General features: G+C 39.7%; 1 protein-coding gene across 1 annotated transcript in view; it reads right to left on the minus strand.

The window, feature by feature from the left end:
• Window positions 1-7,516: 7,516 nt before the first annotated feature.
• RORB (RAR related orphan receptor B) overlaps window positions 7,517-15,496 on the minus strand; it is a 62,110-nt gene continuing 54,130 nt past the window's right edge. The window contains exons 6-9 of the mRNA XM_061613018.1: window positions 14,404-14,511; window positions 11,463-11,573; window positions 9,600-9,712; window positions 7,517-7,672 (exon numbers count right to left, since the gene is read on the minus strand). Of these exons, the coding sequence (XP_061469002.1) occupies window positions 7,517-7,672; window positions 9,600-9,712; window positions 11,463-11,573; window positions 14,404-14,511 (488 nt within the window). The remainder of the gene's footprint in view (window positions 7,673-9,599; window positions 9,713-11,462; window positions 11,574-14,403; window positions 14,512-15,496) is intronic.

Genomic DNA, 15,496 nt, shown 5'->3' on the forward strand with positions numbered 1-15,496 from the left:
AGCGCTGGGAGAATCCCTACTCCATGAGATTGAAACCCAAGAAATCACAGCAGATTCTGATGCTCTAGGAAGGAAACTCAAGGACTTTGCGGCCCAGATAGTTTTTTTCACCCATCCTCTGGTAAGAAAGAAAAATACTCTGGGTGAATGTCTGACTACAAAGGTGGAGCCAATGTGAGAGATTTGGATTCTGGGACAATGGGTTACACTTCCTAGAAAATGGACTGCTGGCAAGTGATGGGTTGCACCTCACAAGAACTGGGAAGAATGTGTTTGGTCACAGCATGGAGAACTTAATCAGGAGAGCTTTAAACTGAATCCTAAGGGGGAGGGAGATGTAAACTTTGAGGTAACGACTGACAAAGGCTTATGCACAGTAACAGGAACTGAGAGAACAGCTCTAATGAAGCCCAATAATAGTCTTCATTAAAATGTAGGAAGGAAGCCAGGCTCCAAATCACATGGTCTTTGATGTCTATATATTAATGCCCAGAGTATGGAAAACAAACAGGACAAATTTGAACTCTTAATACAGGAGAGTAAATACTATGTGATAGGTATAACTGAAACTTGGTGGGATGACTCCCAAGTCTGGAATACAGCAATTGAGGGATATAACTTGTTCAAAAAGAACAAAAGGAATAGAAAGGGAGGCGGAGTCATGCTATATGTTAAATATATATATCCCTGCACAGAAATACAGGAGGATGAGCTTAGTAGCTCCACTGACAGTATCTGGATTAAAATAAATGGGACAAGGAATAAAAGGAACATGGTGGTTAGAGTCTACTACCGATCACCCAATCAAGGAGAAGATGAGGATGAAACTTTTGAAAAGCAAATTGCCAATGTTTCGAAGAGGCATGATGTAGTAGTAATGGAGGATCCCATACCTGTTGGGAGACAAATTCTGCCAAACATGGCCCCTCCAAGAAATTCCTGACTTGAGTTGGAAATAACTTTCTTCTGCAGAAAGTAGAGGAAGGAACAAGAGGATCAGCTATCCCTGACTTGATTCTAACCAATAGAGATGACTTGGTAGATGAAGTGGCAGTTATGGGAACTCTGGGGGAAACTGACCATGTTATACCTTGAGTTCTTGATATTAAAGGAAGCAAAAGCTGAGAGTAGCCATACACGAAGCCTGGACTTCAGGAAAGCTGATTTTAATAAACTCAGAACAATAATAAGTAAGGTTCCATGGCAAACGACCCTAATGAGAAAAGGAGTCCAAGATGTATTCTGAAGGCACGATTGCAAACAATTCTATCAAGGAGAAAAGGTGGAAGACAGTAGAAGAAGCCAATGTGGCTTCACAAAAAGCTTAGAGATTACCTGAAAACAAATAAGTACACATATAGGAAGTGGAAGGAAGCCAGGCCACTAAGGAAGAGAACAAACAAGTAGCACGGAATTGCAGGGATGGCATCAGGAAGGCTAAAGCTGAGAATGCACTGAGGTTAGCGAGAGATGCTAAAAGCAACAAAAAACCTTTCTTCAGGTACATCCATAGTAAAAGATGGAGAAACGAAATAGTGGTACAGCTACTCAATGAAGATTGCAAAATGATTGCAGATGACAAAGAAAACACAGAAGTACTCAATTCCTGCTTTGGCTCAGTCTTCTCCCAAAGTCTATGACCCTCCTGGGAAAAGTGAAGTTGAAGGGGCAGAATTGCAGCTCGAGATTGACAGGCAAATTGTCAAGGAATACTTAATCACTTTGAACGAATTCAAATCTCCAGGGCCTGATGAACTGTATCCTACAGTATTGAAGGAACTGGCTGAAGAACTCTCGGAACTACTGTCTATTATCTTTGCAAATTTGTGGAGAATGGGTGAAGTGCTGGATGACTCAAGAAGGGCTAATGTTCCTATCTTCAAAAGGGCAAAAGGAGGAACCTGGGAACTACAGACCATTCTGCCTGACATGGGTCCTGGGAAAATTCTGGAGCAAATTAAAACATGGTCAGTCTGTAAGCACCTTGAAAACAATGCAGTGATTACTAAAAGCCAACATGAATCTGTCAAGGACAAATCCTGCCAGGCTAATCTTATCTCATTTTTTGATCAGGTAACCTCCCTGGTAGACTGTGGGAATACTGTGGACATAATATATTTTAGCTTCAGCAAAGATTTTGACAAAGTGCTCCATGATATTCTGATTAGCAAGCTAGCTAAATGTGGACTGGATGGAACAACTATCAGGTGGATCCACAGTTGATTACAGAATTGTACTCAAAGAGTGCTTATCAATGGTTCCTTCTCAAACTAGGGGGAAGTTACGAGCGGGGTACTGCAGGGTTTGGTCCTGGGTAGCATAGTAGCACAGGGGCAACATGCTTTGCAGTCCTTCTTGCAATGGCATCACTTTTTTAAAAGTATAAACTATGGAATCACGCCAGAGATTCACACAATACTTCCTTTGCATGATTGTAGGCATGTACTGCTTAAAGACAATTCTGTGGAGAATATTTGGTAGTAGAAATGAGAGTGTGAACTGGCTCTAATTCTGTTAAGGTTGGGATACACTATGAAATGCTTTGGTTTGTCAACAAATCAAGGAACTCAATTGGAGGGTTCTTTTGCAATTAGAAAAAAAATTATGGTTCTTGTGTTATTGCGATCCTACATATTTTTCCATGTGGTAAATCAGCAAAACTGTTGCAATGGTGTGAATATGTTACAAATTTCTGTGTGTAAGATCTTGATCCAAATACACTAACCTAGGTTAAGTCCCAAACCCACTGATTTACGAGGACTTATATTCAAGCAAGTGGATTAACAACTGTAGTGCAATTAATCCTTCTCTGACCCTAGAAAATACTCTGTAAACCAAATGTTAAATATGCTAATATTTTGAAATTCCATTCATATGGTCACAATTTGATTCTAAAGGATGGAAGTTCACAATATGGATTTTGTGCTCACAGTCAAAGTGTGAAATCAGTGGTGCATGTTGCTGAGGAAATAGGAACAGTGAATTCAGTTTGTAACCACATCATTTCTAATTGCTGGCTTGAAAGCCTTGTCTGGGTGTTCCACATTTTGGCATCTCAGTTTGTGCCTTTCAACACATTTCTAATAATTGTTTCCTTATTATTACTGTCACTTTATATATCTTATTATATTAATAAGGTAATATCCCTGAGTGGCATACAGTGCAACATCTGCATCAAGCAGTGATTGTCATTTACAAAGTATGAAGATTCAAAAGGAAAGAATAAGATGGCGCTCACGTTTGACATACAGTTCTTACAGCAGTTCTTAACACATCAGAGACACTGGTTAGTTTTTAGAGGAGGCAGAATGGCTGAGTCATATTAACACACATGCAAACACATATACATGCACACAATACTTTCTAGTGTCCGGAACAATTGAGCTGTTTGTCTCAATATTCAATTCTACATCATCATTGTTCCCATATTACCATTTTGGAGACTACACTTGCACCCTGATCCAAAGCACCACATTTACTCTAAGCTGTATGTGGGGCACTTGGCTGCTTTTGGTTTTCGACAGAGAGAGCAGATGTGGCCGTACAAAGGAATGATAATGTGAATCTGCCTGTGTATCACAGGCACCACTCTCCATAAGGAATTCCTGGAACAGAGCAATGGCTTGGTGACCTTAACTTTGGATTGGATCACTGGAATCCTCCAATTTTACTGGTGCAAATCTCACTGTATGTGCTCATTCAAAAATGAAAGAGAAAAACCCACCAGGGGAGGTATTAGCATACCACTTACATATTCTCCATTTTCGTCATTGTGAAAAGTAGTGGAGTTACAGTGAGTATTAATCTTCAGCCTATAAAATAGTTGTTTGTGTAAATGTGGCCTTAAGAGGAAAAACAGATTTAACCCAAATCTTTGGAAGTTCCCAACATCTACACAATGTAGAACCCACACAGAGATAAAAAGAAGGAACCCAAAAGAAGAGTCAGGGTTGAAAGAATTCAAGATCTCCCCACTGCAAATCCTGCAAGGTCCCTAACACAAACCAATCATCAAATATATATTGCATTTGGAAACAGCTTGGTTTAATTGAGTGTCTTCTATTACCCTGTTTTCCTAGCAATCAGTAAAGTAATCTTTCCATTAGAAGGAAATATGACTCTTGGAATTAATTCTTTATACAGAGAGACAGCAGGAGTGACATTTATACAAAATTAAGTCCCTGTAGAAGTGTAACAAGCAGTCTACATCTGTCTGCTCAGACACTGAGAATAAAGTGGCTCAGTGCTCTTACATTATTAGAATACAATATAAAGTGTTATTGCTGTGTTGGTTCCAGAGGAGGAGTGACAAATCAAGTTAAGGAAGAAGGGATATCAGTTACAAGGACAGCTTCTGTTGTCTCTCTGTATCCTGTTGTTTTGAAGAGGAAAAGCAGAAGAAAAAAGAAGCAGGAGGCAGGCCAAGACTATTCATTGGAGGTTTTTCTATTCAATGGGCATGTAGCTCAGACCCTTATTTTGTAAAACAAGTCTTCATCAGTCACTGAAAAACCAGTGGCATACATTGTGTAACTCCTGCCTGTCTCTCTGTTGTTAAAGGAACAGGAACTCTACAAGAAAAAAAAAGAGAGGCAATTCTATACCAAAGCCAAACAGAGGGTTGTATCTTATGGTGATGGAGTGGGGAGTGATAAGATCTCATCATGCTTTGGTTATAGACTGTGAATGTCATTGGATGAAATTTTCAGTATTACTTCAAGATAATTTCACTTTCATTTTAGACTACAGCCACTGAGATAAACCAGAGCGAAAAAGTGCAAGATTTCCACTAGTCCCAATGAAGGTCAGGCCATTAACTCTTGTTATTCTGTGTTCTGATTTGCAACAAAGGACAAATATTTTAAAATTATGTTGGACTCTCTAGGTGGCAACAGCAAAGCAAATTAATGTAAAACTATAAGAGATGGAAATCTAATTTGCATGTGTCAGGTAATGTGCTACTATTCGGAAAATGGGGTAGTGACTTCAGTAACAACTACAACCACTTTAAAACATATGCTATTTGTGTTGCAGCTGTGTATTTTCCACACAGAAGTCTGGAATGCTGACATCTGATTTCAATAAAACTAGAAACTAAGTACTGTATGGTCTTTAAAATGGCTTGTCTTTCTTGATTAATGAAATAACTAAAGGAAGGAAATGTCAGAGGCTACAAAAATAGTTTTATAACATACAAAAGATGCCATGCATGCTGCAATGGAATAGACTGCAAAAGAAGGGAGAGGAGAATACATCCCATAGTTGTCAGCATGTTCAGCAAAGTCTTCCAGAAGGTAGAGCAATTCTAGAGGCCTGTAAATGTGTTGTATGGATGGGGAAGCTTATACATGGATTCTTATGTCTCTGCAAGCATTTTTGATAACCATCTCTGGATGGCTGTTGGATAGCAGAACACTCCCAACAAGGCATCTACTCTAATATGTAACTTTGAAAAACATTGCTAAGAGGGATTGGATCTAGGAGGTAGAGGGTAGGGATAGGTTTCACATAAAATCTCCAAGGGACTGGTGAAGAAAATGTTATGTAGAACAATTCCTTCTGTGATTAAGGATCCATTGTGAAGAGATTGTGGCTGTTAATGGTAGGTACTTCGGTAGACTGAACTAGCACCACAGTATTGTTAAGACATACCACCGGAACAATGAAAGCTCTGGATATAACATGAACTGGTGAAAACAGCTGCTGATCCTCCAGACACTGGAATATTACAATTGCATTAGATGATAGTTATGCAGATGGAAAGCCTCCACTCGCACTTTACAGCTCACAATAATACCTTAGTTGTACTGGTTGGTAGCTCTTGTAACTTTTACTTTACTCCTTCAAAGGTACATCACAGGTCTGCTCCATTACCCTTGAAGAATATCAGAGCAATAGTGACCATTTTTGTTTCAGGAGGTGTTAATAAAATAAACTCTCTTTCTGATCCAAAAAGTTTGGATAGCGTACATTTTACTTTGTGGTTTAAATACTCTGTTGGCATTATGTCCTATAATATTATGTTTAATATATGTTTTATCACTGAGGGGGGAAATCTCCCAATAATTTTTTCTCTGTCCATTTGAATTATCCAGACAAGGCTTTGGCACCCATAATACTAACCTGACTTTTCATTCACTGACTGAGTACTGCATTCACATTATATACAAACTGATCAGAAAAGGTACCATATTATATATGGATAGATGGCAGAGCAAAATCGTAATTGCCCAACATAAAACTAACACATTACATGGAGAGTTAAAAAAGCAGGAGAGCATCCCTAGAAAATAGGCATTTTTTAAAAAGCTATAGCCAAGTGTGTGTGTATTCCATAGTGGTGCGTGTGTGTGTCTGTGTGTGTATAGCAGGAATGGTTAACTGGTGACTCAAAGCAATTTTATCCAGATTCCAGGGCTGCTACCAAATTTGAATTGAGGTACGGTTAAAACCTTGCCTGCATTTTTACGCAGAGGAAAGGGAAATTGTTTTCAAAAATATGTGTGCATGCATGAACAAGTGATTCCACTTTTTAAATACTTCATCTCTCTTTGAGCACATAATGTCACAGCTTTATTGAAGCTTAACCACCTGCCATGGTGGTGAAGTCGAGATGTGCAGCCAAGTACACTTCAGGCAGCTGACTGCTGTCTTAAGGATAGAGAATATCAAAGCTGACCATCCCTGGTATACACATACACACACATACACAGGGCATGATCCTTATCCATGCATCAAAAGATTCCCAAAGCACTTATTGAGCTCCATTTTCCCCATCTCCTTTCAGTTGCAGGGAAGTCCGCTGAGCTCACTCATGTTACCTCAGCTGGAAATATGGGAGGCACATACAGACCACCCATTGCCCAGATTGCTCCAGAATGCTGCATGCACATGCCCATGCACATCCACTGAGGAGAGGGTGGAAGCAGAGCTCTTTTAAGCCCCCTGGGGGACCTCCATGCACCCACACTGGGAAGGCTCATACCCATATAAAGTACACACACACCTATTTCCAAGACAGCTACATATTGCCACATGCATTTAACTAGTTAAAAACATAGAAATAAGTAAGTCTAGTTTAGTGGAATTTTCTTAAATTATATTTGAACAATAAACTGCAAGAGTAATATTGCAAAGTACTCCTCTGTTTTCATTTATATCTACAATAATCTTCTATAAACAGTTTGTCTCCCAAAACAAAGCCCCAATAAAATAAAATGAAAAATAATGATAACACCCAGTGTTCTATATTTGCAAATTTCTGGTAAGTTAAAAATTAACAAACAAACAAACAAAAAAAGGAAAAAATTAACAAAACAAAAAAAGAGAAGAAACGAAAACAGGCCCCACTCAGAGGTGCATATTTACATTCTTCAAACTGTAGCGGTGAAAAATAACTCTATTAAGTGCAGGACATTCCTAGTGTTGCAGTAGTGACATTTTAAAGAAAGTCTTCATGAAAACAATTCTTTTGTCTGAACAGTGATGCATTCCGTGACATGTTCTAACTTCCCCTTCACTTGCAGCCAGTGGTAGAGTCTGGATTGAACAGTTCCTTGTATAATGGAGGAAACAGTGTGTTCACTATATCGGGATGAGATTGTTTAAATACCTGCAGTTTTTCTCCGTGCAAGTTGCAAAGTGCAGTGATAGTTGGTATCTTGGCTACTAACTGTAAGACAGACGGACAAAGAAGTACATGAGAGAAAGTTTATTCCTATGAAATGGTTTCATGAAATTCATGAATTCTAAATTGTTTGGACCTCCCAATGTAACTTTCTTCTAAAAGCAGCAGTTGTGATAGTAAGAATGACATAGAGAGGAGTGTGTGTGTGTGATTTGGACTGGGGCTTCTGAGTGCGGAGGAGGATCTTAAATCCTCACTCTGCTGGAGCTATTATCTGGTTACCTTACGAAACACCTCTTGCCAAGATCAGCATGCTTTTTGTGTCATCAACCTCACCAGGTCACTACGTATGTAAATACAAGAGATAGGGCCTTTTCAGTGGTGACACTGTAGCTCTGGAATATCCTCCCTGTGGGGAGCCAGTAGGCTCCATCTTTGGCCAATTTTTGCAGAAAACATTTTTCTTTCAATTATTTTTTCTTTTATATTTTAGATGATGGCTTTGTAGATTGTTTATACTGTTGTTTTTAATGTGTGGATTTTGCTTTTAGGGTTACATTTTCTATTTTGTATTTCTTACGTTGTGAAATCCTGTGAGTGCCTTTTGGGCAGATGAGCAAAACAGAAATGAATTACTCAGTACCAGCTATGGAGAGAAAGACATATGGGCACACCTTCTGTGCCCATATATTTTCTCTTCAATTGCTATTAGCAGCTCCAGTGGGATGATTTGGATTTTGACCATAATATAGGGGGCAGGAGTGCCTGGTGTGGTGGGGCAATGCCACGGAGCTAGTCTCCTGACACCAGCACTGCTGCCGCTTACCAGATGGGGTGGGGTAGGGTGGCGGTGAGATTGGATGCACTGCAAAGGCACACTGGTGGAAGCATTGGGGAAGTGTTGGGAGGGCACCTCTGAGGCACTGGTGCCACTTCACTGTGCTGGCTGCTCATGATGGAGCAAAAGAGGTAGACTCCCCTTCCCCATACCATAGACAGGATCCAAATCAGCCTAACAACTTTTATATTTATTATGTTTATTTTCTTTGTAAAATAAACCCATGGCAGCTTGCAAAAAAATCATAAAATATATAAAACACAACAGTTCAAATTACAAAATTTAACTTCATACAATATAACCAAGAGCATGATAAAACAATTTTGCGTAAAAACAGGGAGACAGATATCTTCTGCAAAAATTTAGTTAAGGCCCAAGAAGTACATTTTTAATAAATTAACTCTTTTAATACAGGTTCTCAGAGTATGGGGACTGAAACTGAAATATGTTTTCTTTGAGTTTTCACAATATGATAGCTTTTGTTTTGAAAATGTATTTTGATTGTGACATTAGCATCAGCAAGCTTGACTTGAAATTTGACAATACCCAGTGGCCCATGAACAACAGATCAGTTGGAGGGAAAGAGGAGGGGATGCCCAGACTTGCATTCTTCCCTCATGTGGGAGTGGGTGGGGGGAACTGCTGAGCAAGCAGACTCCATGAACACAGCCCCACGCTCACGCCTGCTGTTCTACATGAAAATTCCTTCACACACTGGACGCAGCAGACCCTGAATCCTAGGGTAGCCTCTAACACATGTGGAATAGGTATTGGGACATGGAACTGAAGCCATGTTTGATGATCCTTGGGTGAGTTTTGATGTACAAAGCAAACTTCTGGGTAGGAGTATACCATTATATGTGCAGAGCTATTTGCTCCTTTGATAAAAAATAAGAAAGCCTTTGGGGGGCAAGATTCTGTGTTCACAGTGGACTCCCTGAGCCTGCAAGGAATCTTTGGATCTGAGTATTTGGTCAATTCTTTTCTCTGCAGTGAAACACTGGAATCACTAACAGCCAATCAGGAAAAAAAGTTAAATTAAATTTAAGAATGATTAACTGCACAGTTTCATAAAGTGTGCGTATTAGGCTTCCTATGTAATAGCGAGTATCACTTTGTGTACTGAAGATCTACCTTTGCCAAAGTCTCATCATCAAGATGATTCTTCTGGATCACATGCTGAAGTGCAAAATAAATCTTTTCCTGAAGCTTCTGGACTTTCCTTGGTTCTAGCAGCCAAGCTCGATCTGGCCAAACAATAAAGTAAATGCAAATGAAGCCAGAAAATAAAGCCAGAAAGAAGATGGAAAGAAGACGTTGTAATACTTGTTGATAACTTGATAGCATTGTAGCCCCACCATCTGGAGGAAGTGCAGTATTTTACCTCTCTGTCACCAAAGAGCTAGGTTGTAGTATTTGGGTGTATCTAATCCTAGCTTTCACTTTAGCTGTGGGCAGCCCTCCCTCCCCTTACCCTAAAGTTTTCCTGGCCACCACAAGCTGCTCACATATCACAGCTGTGCCAGACTCTGGCATCTTACCACCCAATCCATGGGCCACAGTGTCAGTCTATGATCAAGCCACTAATCTGTGAATAGTAAAAGTGCATTACTTTAAAGGATACTCTTTTCATTCCAAGTAAATGTGTTTTGAACCGATATGCCGTTTGGCCACATGATAATTACTAAACCTGTTCAGTTGCCTATTTCCCAAATCCTGTTGTGTCTGTGTCTGATTGCCTTTCCAATGGAGCTCTTTTGTGGCCAACAAGAGATGCTGCCAGACAGATATGCAAGACAGATGCTGAACACCCTCTCTCCCTCTTCCTCATCTGACCAAAGATGGGTGCTTTCTGGCTCTTGGATTAGAAATGGCATATATTCTGCTATAGTTCTGAGCCTCTGATGATTTCATATCCTGAGGTATTTGGCAGGGGCCTCACAGGAATGGCAGGGGCCAGAGCAGTACGGTAGTCTTGCATGTTTTCCTGCAATCTTAATTCTTTTTTTAAATTGTCCTGCTGACGAATACCATCAAGATCTTACTTTAAAATATCAAATTACTGCCAAGAAAACTTCAGTCAGTATAGTAGCAGAACCAGATTAAAGTGTAAGGGGGACTTATCCAGGGTTATATGGATATATAATATGTCATACCCCTTTTGACTGCATTCACCCAGGCACATAGAAGCACTTGCAACTTTTAACAGACCTTCTTCTTCTTCTTCTTCTTCTTCTTCTTCTTCTTCTTCTTCTTCTTCTTCTTCTTCTTCTTCTTCTTCTTCTTCTTCTTCTTCTTCTTCTTCTTCTTCTTCTTCTTCTTCACTAATCCCATTCCATAGTGTAGCATACCTGCCCATTCTGCCCTCCAGGCTCAGCGGTGCAAGCTGCCAGCATTTTAAACTGACCTACCACTGGCAGTTCAGCCATTGCTCTCTGCAGTGTGAAAAGGGGAAAGCTGCTAGGTACTGTGCTGCTGTGAAGCATTTAAAGAGCCTGCCCAAGACGCACAGCAAATGTACCCTCCGCACAGAGGACTACTACATTATGGTAAAGCCCAAGGTATTCACTAAAGCAGGGATGGGGAATCTGTGGCTCTCCAGATGCTGTTGGATGCCATCTCCAGTCAGTCCCAGGTAGCATGCCAATGGTTACAGGTGATGGGAGTTACAGACCAGCAACATCTGCAGGGTCACAGGTTGTTCATTCCTGCTCTAGAGCATACTTACCTAAGAGTTTATTCCTCATATATAGTGGTAGAGCACATGCTTTGCATGTAGAATATCCCAGCTTCAATGCTTAACCTCTTCAGTTGTAATTTGTATTGAATTTCAGGCAAAACACAAGGCAGATTAAACCCATTCAGACTATCCTTCAGTTACTTAATGCACATGTCTAGGTGAGAACAACAGTTAAGAGTATAGGATGAAAAGAACTAGAAATTGTGAAGTTTGTCTGGGAGGGCAGTGGGAAAGTAATATGAGTTGGAAATAACTACCTGGTGATATCAGAACAGCAGATGAAAACAATGCAATTTCCTCCTCAGTCAGCTGCAAGGAACATAAATTCTTTGCAAAGTCAAATGCTTCATTCACCAGGTCATCAGAACCTGTACACAGCACAGAAGACAAAGTCAACATGAAATCAATCAACTTCTAAAAGTTCTTCACATGGAATATTTTCCGTAAAATATTCTTGTGATCAAATGTATGCATGCATCCATATTGCATAGGCATTGGTCTTTTTCCATTTCACATAATCCCGGCAATGACTCATATAGATCATGAGGAGGAACCAACAGGATTTCCTACACTAACAGAACACACATTATTCTATTGGTGCTTAGAGATAATGTTACACAAGGGAAGTGGTCTTAATCTTCCTTGAATAGCTGCTGATTGAGATCAGAGCACTAGCATGAGTACATGAGAGTTGAGGCTTAGAAATATACTTTCACTGGGGGTTGCCTCCAGTGCCTTTAAGTGGTGTTCAGCAAGCATGGCTTTTCTGCCACCGTATTTCAGTGATGATGGGACAGTGCCTCACTTGCCATTGTGCTTCCTCTCATATAGCTATTCAAGGCAGGCAAGCTCCATTTTCTGCACAAATGAGAAGCTAATCAAACTGTTAATTTTTATTAATTATCCAAGGCATTTTACACCATGCCTTGAATAAATCCTCAAAATACAACAGCTTGTTCCTGTAAGTGGAATTCTACTCATGGAACAGTCCTGCTGGAGGAAGCTGATTTTTGCTGATTTCTCCTTCCATCTGCAACCTCTGAAAAGCTGCAATGGAGATTCACACAGGCGATCACTTGTGGCCGAGTAAGATTGTCTTCCAAGATAATTTGGTTGGAAGACGCCTGTGTGTGAATTTGTTTTATGTAGGGAGATCGGTGCACAATGATCAACACACAATCTTGACAGAAAAAGGCTTTGATCCAATGGCATGGATACCACGACTATTGGAAGTCTTTTATCTTCTGCAGCCTTCATCCATCTTCATAGCCATTGTAACATACACATTGTTATCCTCTGCCTGTTTTGCCATTGAGGACATTCTTGGATCGTTCTTTGTCTGGTTCCTTTCCCTTGACCTTACCACCATGGGTGACCCTGCTGGGAGTTTACGACTCCTGATGGCATCACTCATAGGGTGTGAATGGAGCAATGGCCTATGCTGGTGATGTACTGAGGACCCAGGTGGACAAAGCTGGGTCAGATCAGTATCATCCAGCTCATCCATCCAAGTTTCAGTGATACATGCCAGGTTGGCCAGGTTGATTAAATCATGATTAAATCATGGGTGACTGATGTCTTTTTATGGACCAACCTAGCATTTAAAAACAGCAATTTCTGAATGTTTCCAAAGTTTCCATCTCTGAGAGACTTTGGTTAACGTAGAATCATAGAGCTGGAAGGGGCCTAGAAGGTAGTTGAACCCCCTGCTCAGTGCAGGAATCCCAATTAAAGCATACCCAACAGGTGGTGGACCAGTTGCCTTTTGAATGTCCCACATTTTTGACCGACTTGACTATTAAACTGAGGTAAAGCTGACATCAATGAGAGAGACAACTTTTTTGGCCATGGAACCCCAGATATGCAATGCTCTCCTTAAGAGGCCTGCCTGACAGCTAGCTATCACTTAGATGTCAGGCAAAAATACTTTTATTCAGTCAGGGGTTTTAATTTTTGCCGGGTGCTATTAGTGGATTCTAATGCTGTTGTAAGATGTCCTGAAACGTAGTAGGATGAAGGGCGGTATATAAATATTTTAAATAAGTATGTAGTGTAAAGATATACCATCCAGGGTGGGGGGAAGAGATCTAGTCAGATGCTGTGGGATTAAGACACCTTACATAAATACAAAGCAACCTTTAAGTGCCACAAATTGTCTCAGGTTGTGTTGACGGCTTACAGTGAAAAGCACCTTCATTCAGTGGAAACCTCAGCTGGATTTCCAGGCCCTTCTGCACAACGTAGGAGTCCTTCCACTTGGGAGTCTCTCAACGAAAAACACAAGAAGAATGAACCAACTGTTGTACCAAATGCCGCAAAGAAGTGTAGGAATGTTTTTAGCCATCTCTTAAAACTTTCTGTGTAGTGAGTTGTGGTTTTACATCAGATTATCAAACTATTGTCAATTCAATAATCAGAAATGAGTATCTTTTAATTGACAGATTGGAACAGAACACAGTATAAAACGAAAGACTAAGTGTAGAGGTCCCAATCAAATGTATAGTTGTTACATGTGCTTATTTATTTATTTAAGCCACTTTTACCTAAAAAGTGCCCTCCCCCCAAAAAAAACTCCCAGAGTGGCTTACAAAGATCAGAGATAAGAAATAATTCCAGCTCATCTCTACCAGAGTTTAAAATCTGGACCTGTACATTGTATTGTGGCCTAAATGTATTTGGCTTGCATATTACAGCATACTTATAAGTGTATACTAAATAAATCATCGCTTTTCATAAATCAGCTTTACCTTTGTTTCTTGATTGCTTAATGATACTATAATTTTACTCTCTCAATTTGAGGAATATAATTTGTATAAAACACCATATCCCACCCCCCATCTTAATGTGACTTTTTGGCCTTTAATGTTTTTCCCCAGTAATTTACTTGGTAGCAGAAAAGAAGTCTACTAATGCAATGGAATTCCAGCTCTGTTTACCCAAAATGGCTATGGCAAAAGAATCTAATGATGATTAGATAAACAGAGGTTCAAATAAATGGGAATGCTATTGACATATGGCCTCACTTGTATGGAAACAAGCAGTGCCTAGGGATACAGTGGCAGATTCTTTTTATCTCAGATACTGCCAGTGGTGATGAGTTCATACTCAATTGATAATATATGGATGCAAGTGCCACTGTTATACATCCAGATTACAACATAATTCTATGCCTTGGGTAAATAATAAAAACCACCCTACCCAATGCCTTGAACATTTGCATTCCTCCATATTTTCCTTCAAACAGAACAGTGTTGTTGAGTGGATTGAAGGCACGGCACATTCTCACTAAAACCACTTCCAAGCAGCCTGGAATGACAGTAAAGGGCCTGAGTTACCACACAGAAATGTTCTGATGAGATATTTCCATTTAAGCATTTTTAAAAAAAACAGAAGCTATTCAAACACAAATTCTCATCCGTGATCTCCAGATCTAGAAATAATGGCAATGTAACCACATCTTCATATATTTTGTGCAGTTATGCTGGATCTAGTATTCTTCAAAGAATGCAGCATATGAGTGGACAAGCTTCTCCTGTTCTTTCAAAGGAAGAATTCACAGAATTATTCTAATTTGGTTGCAGTTGTAATAGTGATTGTTGAATATGCACAGAAACAGTATTGGACTGCTTGATTGTGAGAATAGTTTGTGGGTCACTAAGTCTTTGCTTAGCCTTAATTTGGAGTTGTGGTTGACCTACAAGGAAAGAAACAGACAGTCCTACATATGTTTCTCCAACAACCCCTCTCCCTTAACTCATTAAGAGCAAAGAGGAACAATTTCATACAACTTAAAACCAGCAAAATGTCTATAAAATACCATGCTTTCTAAACAATGTCATGGTATTTTCACCCATTTCAGTTGTGGTTCATTTGCATTGAAAAGAATAGTGTGGAAATAATTACATCATTAATTACAATAAATTAGTAATGTAAATTGAATTAGAAACCTAACTGCAGTGGAACAGAAACAGTGCTGATTGAAATGCAGACGGGTTGGAACGGAAATCACAGCCTTCTTATATCTGTATTAATAGGTACCTGCTTGACTGAAGTGATAATAATGCAATTCCTTTGTTATCTATTTTTTTGGGGTGGGGTCAGTCTTCTGTGTCCTTTTTCCAACTCAATATTATTTACAAGGTAATCTTATACCAGTCTTCTCAGAAGTAAGTCCCACTGAATTAAGCGAGTATATGATTAAATCCTTAGTTGTTGTTTTGGCTTCTCCTCTATTCAGGGGTAAAGGGGTACAACAGGATATTTGCTGTACAATCAGCACCTAGAATTTTAG

The sequence above is a fragment of the Rhineura floridana genome, chromosome 1 (assembly GCF_030035675.1).
Source record: "Rhineura floridana isolate rRhiFlo1 chromosome 1, rRhiFlo1.hap2, whole genome shotgun sequence".
NCBI lineage: Eukaryota > Metazoa > Chordata > Lepidosauria > Squamata > Rhineuridae > Rhineura > Rhineura floridana.